At 32.4% G+C, this 13,428-nt stretch overlaps 2 protein-coding genes across 2 annotated transcripts; both read left to right on the top strand.

Moving 5' to 3' along the window:
- Nucleotides 1-716: 716 nt before the first annotated feature.
- On the top strand, nucleotides 717-6,060 carry LOC140810894 (E3 ubiquitin-protein ligase BIG BROTHER). The gene is made up of 7 exons (XM_073168803.1): nucleotides 717-1,389; nucleotides 1,830-2,043; nucleotides 2,210-2,244; nucleotides 4,237-4,281; nucleotides 4,761-4,888; nucleotides 5,501-5,609; nucleotides 5,798-6,060. Exons 1-7 carry the CDS (start codon nucleotides 1,264-1,266, stop codon nucleotides 5,846-5,848), a joined length of 708 nt encoding a protein of 235 aa, XP_073024904.1. The 5' UTR covers nucleotides 717-1,263; the 3' UTR covers nucleotides 5,849-6,060.
- A 5,316-nt stretch (nucleotides 6,061-11,376) lies between these two features.
- Nucleotides 11,377-13,406, top strand: LOC140808863 (transcription factor MYB83-like). Its single transcript, XM_073166173.1, has 2 exons — nucleotides 11,377-11,788; nucleotides 12,171-13,406. The coding sequence occupies exons 1-2, from the start codon at nucleotides 11,490-11,492 to the stop codon at nucleotides 12,901-12,903; spliced, it is 1,032 nt and encodes a 343-aa protein (XP_073022274.1). The 5' UTR covers nucleotides 11,377-11,489; the 3' UTR covers nucleotides 12,904-13,406.
- The last annotated feature ends 22 nt before the right edge of the window (nucleotides 13,407-13,428 follow it).

The following is a 13,428-nucleotide window of genomic DNA, read 5'->3' on the forward strand; positions in this document are numbered from 1 at the left end:
TTTGTTATAATCAAGTCGGACAAAATTCAATTACTAAAATTTTAATAAAAACAATAATAATAAAGAAAATATTTTTTTGTAAAAAATATATCAATATCTGGACAAATACAATGCCTCATTTATTATAAAGAAATAATATATCAAAGTCATGGTATAATGTCCCATATTATATACACGACAAATACAGTAAGTATGCATTATCATTATTCACTATTACAAATAAATAAGCATTAGACACACAAAAAGTAACCATATGTTCTCTTTGGTGTGACTTTGTTTAAAAAAATTTGAGAATATATTTATTACGGTTCAGTCGGAACGCGAAATTTTGTTTCGAATTTAAAATTTTAATATCATATAAACTATAAATCATCGACCCCGAAACATGTTTTCGACTTATGTTATGTTGATGTTTTATTTGTTTATACGAAAATATGAAATTTAAAATCTAAATTTTATATGGAGTATGTCTTCAGTGAGATAGTTTCACGAATCTTTATTTGTGAGATATGTTAACAATACTGATATTCATAATAATAAAAATAATATTTTTAACATAAAAAATAATACTTTTTCATGTCGTAGTACAATTTTGGTTTTTTATATGAGGTATAAATCCTCGACGCATCGAATTTTCTGAGGTTTGGATTTGTTAATGTATTAATGACTTTGTACAAGAATAAGAGAGTAAAATGGAAGAAGAATAGAACTAAAAGTGAGTTTCCATTTTCCAATAGCAGTTTTGTTTGCGAGTACAGACAGAGACAGAGAGACAGAGACAGAGAGACAGGGTCAGAGAGGACCGTAAATACACGAAAATGGTGGGAATGAGATGAGAAGAGAAGGGGGAGGCGTGTGTCTCAAGTCCGCCAAAGCTGCAGGAACAAGCATTCGCACATCCGCTGCGTGTGACTGAATGAATCATCTTCTGGTGTTGGAAAATTTCAATGGGTCGGTACATCGTCGCGCGTAACCTGTTCCCGTGAGTTGAAAATCTCAATGCTGTTTCTTCGACTGGTTTTCTGGGTGTGAGAGAGTGTGGTTACTACTGCATGGGGAGCATAATGTGTTTCTTCTGATTGCGGTTCTTTCTTGAAGATTTTGTCTTTGTGGTGGCCTTTTGGGTTGTGGTTTTCGTCGATAGTGTATTTGATTCAGTGATTGTCTGGGGTGCGGAACTTTGGGGAATGTTTCAGTGAAAGCTGAGGGATTTCGGAGTTTCAGTGAAAATCTTTTTTGGCCTGATAGCTATCGATTACGTAAATGAGTGAAAATCGGGATTACACGGATGGCGGCTGTCCTTACCCTGTCTCTGAGGGTTTTATGGATTTCTTTGGGGCCGCTTCATCGGCGGCACATTATGTACACATGGGACCGATGAATGATCAGGTGATTTCCTTATTTGAATTTGAAATCGAGCACTACTCACTCTATGGATGGAAACATGCCTACTCTTCTGCTATGTTTGTTCTTGCACAACGATTATCTTTTTCCCAAGAATGACAAGTGCTGTGTGCAAAAGGAAGAGGGGACTTGTGGGTTTGTGGGGAGGCAATGTCGTAGATAATCAATTCTGTTGGTATTAATTAAGAATTTTCTTCTATTCTATAGAACCTAGACCACAATTTAGACAATAAAGTTGCTGTGTACCAATGGTGATACTTTGTAAATAATTGGGCATCACACGAGGCCTTTTAAATCACTCCACATTGTATTTTTGATGGTTCATTCTCGGGGTATTCAGTTGCTTCGAAATCGGATGTTCTCTATATACTGATTTGAATACGGCTTTAGATGATGAAGAAATTTACTGTCCGCCTTTTGTTCAGGAACCTGCATATTGGTCAATGCACATGAATTCTTCGTATGAATTTGGTTCGGAAAGTACGTCTTATTATGGTGGCTACGGAGAAAATCCAGGAGTGGATTTTAGCCGGAGGGCTTGGGAATACCCTTTAATGATGAATGCAGAAGAACCTATTGCAGTGGGTATACCATCACAACAAGATATGGTTTCCATAGTGCATCCTATTGCAGAGGAAAGTAAGTTTCGTTTTCATTTTCCGTTTCCTTTCCTGATGATGGGAACGGTGAATTTGATTGATCAAGTTAGTTTGAAAAGACTTGATTTATCTTGCCCATTTTCGAGTTCTGAGCAAGTTGTTTTTCTCTTTTTTAACGCCCTCTTTCATTGTTTCCAAAACATCAGGTGCAACAAATAATCAAGATGATCCCGATACTCAGGTTAGCATTTTAATTTTCGTGGTTGAACATGTTTGTATTCAAATGAATGACAAATACTAAACGGCGTGAGCTCTACACTTGAGCAATCTGGAACCCATTACATAAGTTGAATGTCTTATTTGTTCTGTGGATTTGTGATTTATAGAAATGCTGAAAAAACCTAGTTTCTTATCTCTTGGTATGGAAATTAGATAACCTTGAGTTTAAGTTTTGGATTTCATAAAGACTAAGATTGTGGGAGTTTCGAAAGCATGGACTCCTAGAAATATATTAGAAACTAAAAGCAACACAAACATGGGGTGTCTAGGACCTTGGAGGTGCAGAATATCGATGGAATCCTGTTTGATTGAAAATGTAAAATTTGATATTAATTTACAAAAGTGAATTTCATATTCTGAAAATATACTCAAATCGAGGTCGATGTTAATTTGATATGAGTATCATTTCTAATGTACAAGAAAAATAATTATCTAACACAAGGTCAAATTTTCACACAATTGTAATTCAAAGTGATATAATTATGAGCTAATAAATATGTTAAACTTCAATTCTGTGAAATATAATTCATCACATAAATGCATTTTCTCATGCCTTTCTAATGTATTGTATCTTGTCTTTGTTTTATTTTAATCATATGTATAAATTTTATATCTTCTATTATAGTTTTTTTATCATAAACGGTTAGGCAATAGAGATTTTTGAAAAAAAGTCGACGTTTTGATTTCATTATAATAATTAAATCTTCTCATATGCGTTATTTTTTACTATGTCATTCAATTAGAATATATGTGGAGATCTATGCATTTTCTTTTAAGTTATCGGTTTTGATTCGATTTTAATTCACTGTGAAGCCATAATTCTTTCTTAATACCGGAGATGCATGGGATGAACCGATGAAATTTTTTAATGGTTTCTAGTCAATCAGATTAATTTGAAGCTCGTCACGGGACCGTCATCACTATACTCTTCCCCTAAAAAATTTTAAGTTGAGACAAAAACAAGTTCCATCTTCTTGCATGTGCATTCGTGACTTTCATTATTAACTGAAGTATGTTCAGAAAGGTTTGGAAACATTTTTTCTGCATACCGACCTTGGATAATGATAGATACTGATGGCTTAATGCCTAAAACTGTTGATTGGTTTTCCAAATTTTGTTATACATGATATCCACGTAGTTGAAAAAAGTGTGCCGCCTAGGCGCAAGGTGCAACCTACGCCCTTGGGTAAACCACCCAGGCGCTGACCTTGCAAGAGGCGAGCCCAGGCGCAAGCCTCTGAGGCGAGAAAAAGCGCGCTTCTGTGAAAATTGTTTGTGAGCAATTTTTTTCCACTTTAACATAACTCAAGACCAATAAGATTAAGCCCGTAACCTTTTAACTATTAGAAATCCTTGCATTTATGTATTGGCCGACTTTATTCCATCAATCTCTAAATGCAGAGTGCTGTCTTTCTCCTAATTTTAATCTGCACAGCCTTTTTTTTCTTCTCTTTGCAATTTCTATTACAGTGCTTCTATATTACTTCTTTAATTGTTGCAGTGCTATCTTTCTTTTGTTTTTTTTCTTTATTTTATAGGTACTTGAGCATATTAGCCCTCAATCCTTTCTTTATGTTTTTTTAATGCAATTTAATTCCAAGATCTATCCAAATTTTCATCTAATGTTTTCTTTAAGAAGAAAAATAGGGCTAACGATTAGGTAATTGGTTTTTTTTAAAAAAAATTACATTGTGTATTTGCTAATGAATTTTTTTTAAAATTTTAAGTATTGTTTAATATTCTATGAAATCTATTGCTCTGTATATAAAATTTAGTTAAATCCACCTTAAATATGTGAATTCTAAATTTATGCTTAACACACCTTACTTTGAAGCGCCTCAGGCTACAGGATACTTGTGTGGGTTACTGCGTCTTGCGCCTTAAATAACTATAGATAGCCCTATCGCTTTCTGCATTAGTTTTTGAAGTTCATATTTTGTTTGTATTATTTCAGGTCGTATGGCAAGATAATATTGACCCTGATAACATGACTTATGAGGTAGAGGAATCCTCCTTGCCTTGTATCCATTCCTCTACAGCTTTTCTTTATTAACCCATACTCTCCATCTTTATATTTATTGAAAGAATATTTAACTCTAACGTGAGGGCTGCTCCCGTACGATGACCTTTTCCTTTTTAACCCGGCTATTTAAGGCTGTAAACACACGATATGACTGTAAAGCAAATGATCTCAGCTTAGGTATGATGCTATGAAGTTTAATTGGAGGATTACAGTTTGCTTATGAAATCAAAGAAAAATAGATGCTATGTATGTTATTACTATTATTATTTTGACATTTCCACATGTCTGCTGAATATGCACTATGCATCATGCTCTGAAGAGACTTTAAACCACAGCCTTACAAGTTATTGCTGGAAAACACATAATTTACATTCCGAGGCCACTTTTCTTAAGTTAACCTGAGAGAGCAACATTTACGTGGATTATATCCACTGATTCATGTTTTATCCATGTAGGAATTGCTCGACTTAGGAGAGGCAGTTGGAACTCAAAGTCGAGGACTCTCACAAGATGTTATCGATCTCCTTCCAACGTCAAAACACAAATCTGGGGGAATTTTCTCAAGAAGAAAATCTGGTGACAGGTGATTATCTGTGCGTGTGTTTCTTTTGTCATTGTCATAGTTTCTTATTTTAATCATGTCGTCCTTGCTGTGTTGAATAAAATCCTCTTGTTGACTAAATGATATCCCTGTTTCTTAATTGATAACTTCTGGCATGTGAGGAAGTTATTTTATCCAAAGGCTTTTCATCAGCACATAAAAAGATTCTTCTTGCTGTGATGCTATTGATATTATGAATTTTTACTAGCATGAATCAAGCAAAATTGATTTAAAACAAAAATTGAACAAAGCAAGTATGGACATGGTAGACTTGATCGATATGTGGAAAGTGATAGAATAAGAGAAAATGGTATTTTATGAAAAAGACAAACTGAATTCTTCATTTCCTCTGCCTCTTGGTAGACTTGATCAATAACATAATAGTCCGGACTGTGGCAATTGCTTTTAGTTGATTCAGTTATCAATAAATGAAACTGCCAGATTCTAAATCGTTATATTCGTAGAATTTTCTGTTTGTAAGCTGTAATAGTCTATTCTGTTTCAGAAACAGATGTATTATTTGCAAAATGCCATACAAACGACGAATTTTCTGTTTCTAAACTGTAACGGTGTGTATTCTGTTTTCAAAAACAGATGTGTTATCTGCCAAATGCGATATAAACGAGGAGACCGCCAAATAAATTTACCATGCAAACATGCCTACCATGCTGATTGTGGCTCCAAATGGCTTAGCATCAACAAGGTAAATTTCGCACTGAGTGCTTATAGAAATACAACTCTGCTCTATCATTCAAATGTTTTTCTTGATAATTCCAAGTTGGTTTAGCTGGTTTGTAAATTTGAGTCTCTCCCATTCTGTTGGATTTGGTCTCTTCTCTCGAACTTATTGCTCAACGGTTTCTCAAAGCTGATTCCGCTTCTTCATTCCAGACATGTCCGGTTTGCAACACTGAGGTCGTCGGTGACGGATTAAGGCATTGATTGAAAAGATGGTTGAATGTTCTTGGTAGAAAGGTTTCATTCCTCTTCGTTCTTCCGAGCTCTCTCTTTAACGGCTAGAAGTAATGCAGATTATTTTACTGTCTTCATTGTGTAGATATTTTATTTTATTGAAAGTGATTTTATGTTTTGCAAGTCTGGAAACTGAATACTGTTCATTTTCATTTTTAAATTAAGCCGATGTTGACACGAAACTCTCACAGTTGGTGGCCTGAAGTTCAAAAACCAAGTAAATTTATATTCGAGCTCATTAACTTGTTTAATTTCCAATGTATATATATATAAATGTATTAAATTTATGGAAGCTTCGAAGTTCGAAAATAAATTTGAGTATGCTCGAGCTTGATTCGAGTTCGATGATTTGGACTACCAATATAATGGAAAACTATTATTGGGCAGCACAATTTAATTGGTAGCTCTTCTTCTGATGCTTTCTGCCGAGCAAGTTAATCCCCCATGCATGCCGCCCATAACTGTCCACTTCTTGAACGTGGATTTGGATCTTCTCTTGTGATTGAAAGCATAGCATCTGGTGGTGTATATTTTTTATATGAGATGATCATCTGAAGAAGCTAACACAGTGTCAGATAAATTTGAAAAAATGTCAAACGAACTGAGATGATCAGTTGATTCATTTCGTGTAAAAAAGTGCACATATGTTGTGTTTTCAGTCACATCAGATGATCCAAATCTCTCGAACGTGTGCTTGGTAACTGGCGAGTGACCTAATCAATGTCTGCTATGTTGCTCGCACAAACATGCCGCTTCTTTTGTATGGCTTTGGAAGCTCGGATGAAACATTTGGCCCATGGTTATATCCAATTGCTTGCCAATAAATTTTAAGAACCTGTTTTTAATATAAAATATTTTAATAAATTATATTAAATTAGAATTAATTGAGAAAATTGAAATCGAAATATGAAGGAAAGGAAAAGTTTGAGAAATAAGAAATGGAGATAGTAGTGGTATCTGTAATAAATTGTGCTAAACAATTGTCACATATTTAATTAATTTTGAAAGTTAAAAAATATAAATTTTATTTTACATATATTCAAAATGTTTTTATATTTTAAAAAGTACCAAATTCAATATTTTTTTAAGCTTTGTATTCTAAAAATTATCATTTTTTTAAAAGAGTTATTTTAAGCACTATATATTTGGTGATCCAAGTATTTATTTATTAAAAGAAGTTTGATTAAGTATATAAATATCATTAATTAGAGATAAATTTAAATTTCAAACTCTATTTTTGTAACTGATATCAGTTAAAAATGTGAGCAACATTTGATCAACAATCATTTAAATTCATATTGTTTAATGTAACTCAACTTTGTTTCATAGTATATATTCTCCACAAAATCCAGAATTTTACCAAATTTCAATTTCATAGATCATTCAATAGATCTAAATTTTATGTCCGTTTTGTAATCGAGAACGAATTCATGGTTATTTTTTGGCTATATAGTTTATTGTTTTATCTCATATTTTGTTTTGATTGCGAGTTCTGTAAGCTCTTCTTCGTTTTTTCCAGAGTATCTCGTTGATCAACCGATATTTGAAACTAAGTTTTTCTGATACACGGATTGAATCATAATTTATGTTTAGACTCATGATCTAAATCCCAATTAATCCTAACATTAATTCTTGTTTCATCAAAACGTGTGTATGAAGCAAACGATATATCCACCAGCAACTTCCCTTCATTTTGAAGTCGTTGAAAAAGCGACTTTAATTTGATTGTAAATCGTCATTGTTCCATAGAAACTATATCAAACCTATGATCACGACATGTTGTAATATCCTTCTCGAAATTGTATTAATTACTCTACATATAATTTGCAACATAGTACTCACTAAGATGTCCTGGTCAAAACCTTAAATTACTCTACGACATATAATTTGCAACAATGCACAATTATTTCGATACACGCGGTTAAAGTTATTATTATAAATAACAGTAGGTCTCTCGTGAGACGGTCTTCCGAATCTTTACCTGTGAAGTTTGCTCATATTTACATTAATAATAAGTCATATATTTGGCATAAAAAATAATATTTTTTCATGGATAATTCAAATAGGAGATTCGTCTCACAAAATTAACTCGTGAGATCGTCTCACAGATTTTTGTGTGTATAAATTACAAGTTCATGTTTCCACATCACAATTTAATCCCTTATGATCAATTTCTTTCCTAATTAACCGAGTTAAGATTAATTTCCATTCTTCGTTTCCAATAGTTTTTATGATAATTAACATATCAAAATAGTTTTAATTTGGTCCGAACAATACACACAGAAAAAATAAATATCTCTTATTTTAATCGATATAATTAATTTACCAGCGAAATTGAAAGAACATAACTCCAAATATCTTATTTGAGAATTATATATAATTATAAATTTTAAGAGAAAATATTAAATACAGGTAATTAACTTGATTATACACACATTCAAATACCCCAAATTTTTTTATAATGAAATATAAAAAGGAAATTTAATTACGCTTAAAAAAATCAACATAGTTATGAATATTCCATCAAGAACTAAATATAATCCCAAAAAAATTTCATTAATCAAAAGGTGACAGCTAAACTTTTCTTCAAAAAATAAAAAAGAGTTGAAAACTAAATAGAAATTAACTGTAAAATAAAAAGATTAAGTTGATTTCAAGTTAACCAAATAGTTAGGTACAAGAGTATTTCAGTAAAATATTATAAAATAGGATTGAAAATAACAAGAGGATATATTGCTTCTTCTTTTTTTTTTTCTAAGAACAAGAGGGTTGCATTTGAATTATATTAAAAAGGTGGTGCATTTTATAGGGATTATTTTGAATTTTAATAAAGTTATTGCAATTAGTTCTGTAAACTGATCTATATGTATATATATATATATAGCTGATTATCTCCGGATTAATTTACATGCTCGTCGTAACCTATCTAAAACGACCTAATCCATGAATATATATATATATATATATATATATATATATATATATATATATATATATATATATATAGTCTGATTATCGCTGGATTAATTTAAATTCTCGTCGTAACCTATCTAAATCGACCTAATTAATCCCATGAACAATTTTTTAGATGAGAAATCCGTTTGTATAAACAAAATAGCACCTAGTCTAACACCAGTTTCTGTTAGGAAAACATATATACCAAGCAAAGGGAACAAACGGAAAGATCCGTCAATGTTTTCTTTGTCTTAATATGAAAGAGTACGTTTCCTATATATATATATATATATATATATATATATATATATATAAGTATATTCATTGATCTTTATCTGCATAGATACACATGGGATCTTGAGTAGCTTCTGAGCTTCGTACTTTGGCTTTTCTTTCAATGGAAAATTTCCTCTCAAGTCCAAAGTGTCAACGTCAGCATGCAAAAGATCAACTATACTATACGCATCATGTTTTCTTGAATGGACGTCAATATATGGATTTAGATCTTTCACTTTGTTGAAAACATGCATTTTTTACACGAAATGATCACATGATCATCTCGTTTTATCTGACAACTTTTTAAACTTATCTCATATGGTGTGATGTCCACAAGATGATCATCTCGTGTAAAAAGTGCACAACATCAAATGCTGTATTTTCAACACAGTAGAGATCCAAATCCTCAATATATGACTTCTGCCTTATAGTTTTCATACGAAATTTCTCTAATAATTTAATTTGGTAAGAGTGTGTGACAAAGTGTGTGTGGTTTCATTGTTTCTTTATTATTATTATTATTATTATTATTATTATTATTATTATTAATCATTCATTCAATCAACCATTCATCTATGTATTCGGTTATCGAAGTCTCCAAATGAAGCAATATTCCATGCACGCAATCTTAGAAGTTTCTATACATCGAAATGTGATTGTTACTCATTGTGTTGATAGCCTAACATAATTTAGCTTTTTAAAGTTATCGTACTAATCTGATCTGATTCATGAAAAAATGTTATTTTTAAATACTAAAAATATTACTTTTCATATTAAAATATGAATCGAGTTGACTCGTCTTACTAACAAAAATTCATGAATCCGTGACCTACTCTAAATAGAAAATGTTGAGAGAAGTAGCTTGTAAAATGTTCATATTTGTTTTAATCTAAAAAGTGTATCCCAAAATAAAAGAAACGAGTCTCCCATGCACAACAATAATTTCTGATTAATTATAATTAAATTTCTCCAAAATAGGTTAATTAAGTATGAGGCAATGTATAAGTTTTAAAATTAATTATAACTTTATATATATGTTCTTAACCACTGCTTAATTAATTATTGTGGTTAATATATGATAAATCTTAAAAGTGTTTAAAGAACATAGCCTCGTGCTTGAGATTGCCAAATAACACAATTTTCAAAAGGAATTTTTACCTTCAATTATTTTATAAATGATCCCTATTTAAGAGTTAATAATAATCGACAACTAATTAATTTCTCATTGATAGAAATCATGCATGTTCAATTCAAATTTGTATTTAATGTTTTTGACGTTTACGTTTCTTATCGTTTGGAAAAATATAACATGTAAGAGATGTAAGTGTCAATTACACTAAGGCAAAACTTTGTGTGAGACGGTCTCACGGGTCGTATTTTGTGGAACGTATGTCTTATTTGGGTTATCAATGAAAAAGTATTACTTTCTATACTAAGAGTATTACTTTTTATTGTGAATATCGGTAGGGTTGACCCGTCTCACATATAAAGATTCGTGAGACAGTCTCGCAAGAGACCTCTTCTTATATTAAATAGAAAGAAAAAGGGTTTTTAAAACTGTGTGTGATAAAACATTGATGGGACCGATAGCAAAAAATAATAATGACTTAGGGTTAAAGGGTTGGTTTCATGGGTAAAGGGGGGAAGGTCTACGCAGCTTTGAAAACAAATTAAAAAAACCAAGTTTAGTGCCGACAGACAAATTGCTTGAGAATATAGTTAACAAAATCCGACAGACATGCTTAGAATGATGTTCATGTAAACTAACTCCAAAAAAAATATTTTTTTTTCTCACCAGAAATATTATGTTTAAATGTCATATACATAATCTTTTATTAATTGCAAAACGTGGCAAAAGTAATTTTGTTTCACCAAGGGATCGAGGGAGAGAGAGATAAGGAAATTGAAGTTTATCAAAACATGTATAAAAGATTGTATAGGATCGAGCACTTGTTACTTTATCAAAAAATATGTCTGATGATAATAGTACAACTCAAATATTTTAAACTTTATTATAGGGCAACTCAAAGATCGGGTTTCGATTGTTCTATGTTGCATCGTGATAATATACGTATAGTGAGAGATGGTTAAGGAAATTAAGATGGAGTGGAAAACGGATTGAATGTGGACCTTATAATAAAGCGTTAGAAAGAATGTGACAACATGTCTTCTTATCTTTGATGAAATTTTCTTCACTCTCAAGCTAATAATCATATGTATATCATAAAATTTGCAACATATTTTGCTTCCACTTCACATAATCCCTTCTCACTCTAATCATCTCCGTCTATTTATCTCCATTTTCACAGTCCCCATCAAGCCAGTTGGAAATATTAAGCACACACGACAAACAAACTCGGAAACAAATTAAATCTCTTACATGAGGAAGCCAAATTCTGATGCAACGATGATGGTTAAGGAGAGGTTGAACAATGTCGCTAAGGCGAAGCTTAGGAAAGGGCTGTGGTCTCCCGAGGAGGACGAGAAGTTGATGAAGTATATGTTGATGAATGGACAAGGTTGCTGGAGTGATATCGCCAGGAATGCGGGGTTGCAGAGGTGTGGAAAGAGCTGTAGATTGAGGTGGATCAATTATCTGAGGCCGGATCTTAAACGGGGCGCGTTTTCAACTCAGGAGGAAGAACTTATCCTTCATTTGCATTCCATTCTTGGTAACAGGTAAGTAATAGTAATATCGGTTTTTTCTTAGTTTTCTTTTCTTGCTTGCATGTTCGACCAACTAGCATCTGAATTCAAATCTTTAGAACAAGGAAGTTTGTAGGGGGGCGATTTTTACGTAATTATACATGTGTATAACATTTAAAGGGCATACAAATTAGGAGTAAATCAAGATTTAGCAGTTAGGGTTTGGCTTACGGAAATTGTTGAATGGTTGTACATAGAGGAATGCATGCATTAGTCTACTACAAACTATATATAGACTAATCCTAGATAGTGTATATATATAATAATTAGGAGATATGTCTTTTGACTAAACCTAGAGTATGGATTATTTTCATGATTAAATATAGTTCTTATTTTCGAACTTTCGATTGATCAGGTGGTCCCAAATCGCGACGCGTCTTCCGGGGAGGACAGACAATGAAATAAAGAATTTTTGGAATTCCACAATCAAGAAGAGGTTGAAGAATAACACGACTAATAATAATAATAGTAACTCTTCAATCACAACTTCTCTAAACAACAATGATCCATCAGAGGCCAAGGATTGCTATACTGATCATGCTTTTCTTGGAAATGGAGGAGTAGTCTTCACACAAGGATACAACACTGTCCCGGCTCATTGCACCGACTCCTCTTCCTCTTCGTGCTCCTCCATGCAAACCCTGGCGGCTTTCGGAACCCCATTCGCCAACCCTGGTTTCAACCATGCATTGAATCCCGACAATAATTTCGTCGCGTCTAATGATTATGATTCCCTCCTCAACTTGCCTGCATGCTTGCAACAAGAAGAAGTTGGTGTTGTTGGAGACATTGGGTATTATGGGGTGATGGAGAATTGTGTGACGGGATTGGAAAATGACCATTTTGTCCCTAAGTTAGAAGTGATGAGGGGTTTGGAGCACAATTATGATGTTAGTGGCAGCAACAACAACAACCACCACCACCATTGGAATATTAATGGTCATTTTGGAAGTAATGTGAAGGTTGAGGAATTGGTTGGGCATGAAAATAATAATTGGCATGAAGAAAGCTTCAAAGTGGGAGAATTGGATTGGGAGGGTTTGTTGGCAAACGTCTCCTCCTTACCTTTTCTTGATTTCCAAGAATGATTCGCTCATCTTTAATTTGCACTATATAATTCAAAATATTAATATTTTGTCTTCTACAATGTATACATATAAATAAAGAAATAACATTTTTCTTTAAACTATATATACCCTTAAAAATGATCCGACCCACAAATTTTATATTATAAATAATTCTTTAAAATACAATAACTATGTATAGTTATGTAAAATATCTGGATTCGTATTCATATATATACACGCCAATATGATATACTTTGAGTTCAATAGCCATTTTTTCTTGGAAGATTTTTGAGATGCTCCTCGATCTAGATAGGTATAGATTGTTTGAAGGTCATTTTTAATTCATGTCATCCATGTACCCGATGATTCTGTCAAAATTCTGTCGATGTCCATGAAATAAATCATTCTTGATGTAAATTGGAGTGTTTATGGTGGCAAAAAGATCATGTACATTTCAAGATCAATAGGAAAATTGTGGATATTGATTATATATTTAATATGTAATGGGATTTGAATCTGCATATTTTTTGTATTAATCATGTAACT

The sequence above is a fragment of the Primulina eburnea genome, chromosome 13, assembly GCF_022965805.1.
Source record: "Primulina eburnea isolate SZY01 chromosome 13, ASM2296580v1, whole genome shotgun sequence".
Lineage (NCBI taxonomy): Eukaryota > Viridiplantae > Streptophyta > Magnoliopsida > Lamiales > Gesneriaceae > Primulina > Primulina eburnea.

Coding starts and splice junctions, on each gene's coding strand:
- LOC140808863 (XM_073166173.1), top strand. CDS start 11,490: ATGAGGAAGCCAAATTCTGATGCAACGATGATGGTTAAGGAGAGGTTG. Junction 11,789..12,170: donor CATTCCATTCTTGGTAACAG/GTAAGTAATAGT, acceptor TCGATTGATCAG/GTGGTCCCAAATCGCGACGC.
- LOC140810894 (XM_073168803.1), top strand. CDS start 1,264: ATGAGTGAAAATCGGGATTACACGGATGGCGGCTGTCCTTACCCTGTC. Junction 1,390..1,829: donor TGGGACCGATGAATGATCAG/GTGATTTCCTTA, acceptor CCTTTTGTTCAG/GAACCTGCATATTGGTCAAT. Junction 5,610..5,797: donor AATGGCTTAGCATCAACAAG/GTAAATTTCGCA, acceptor TCTTCATTCCAG/ACATGTCCGGTTTGCAACAC.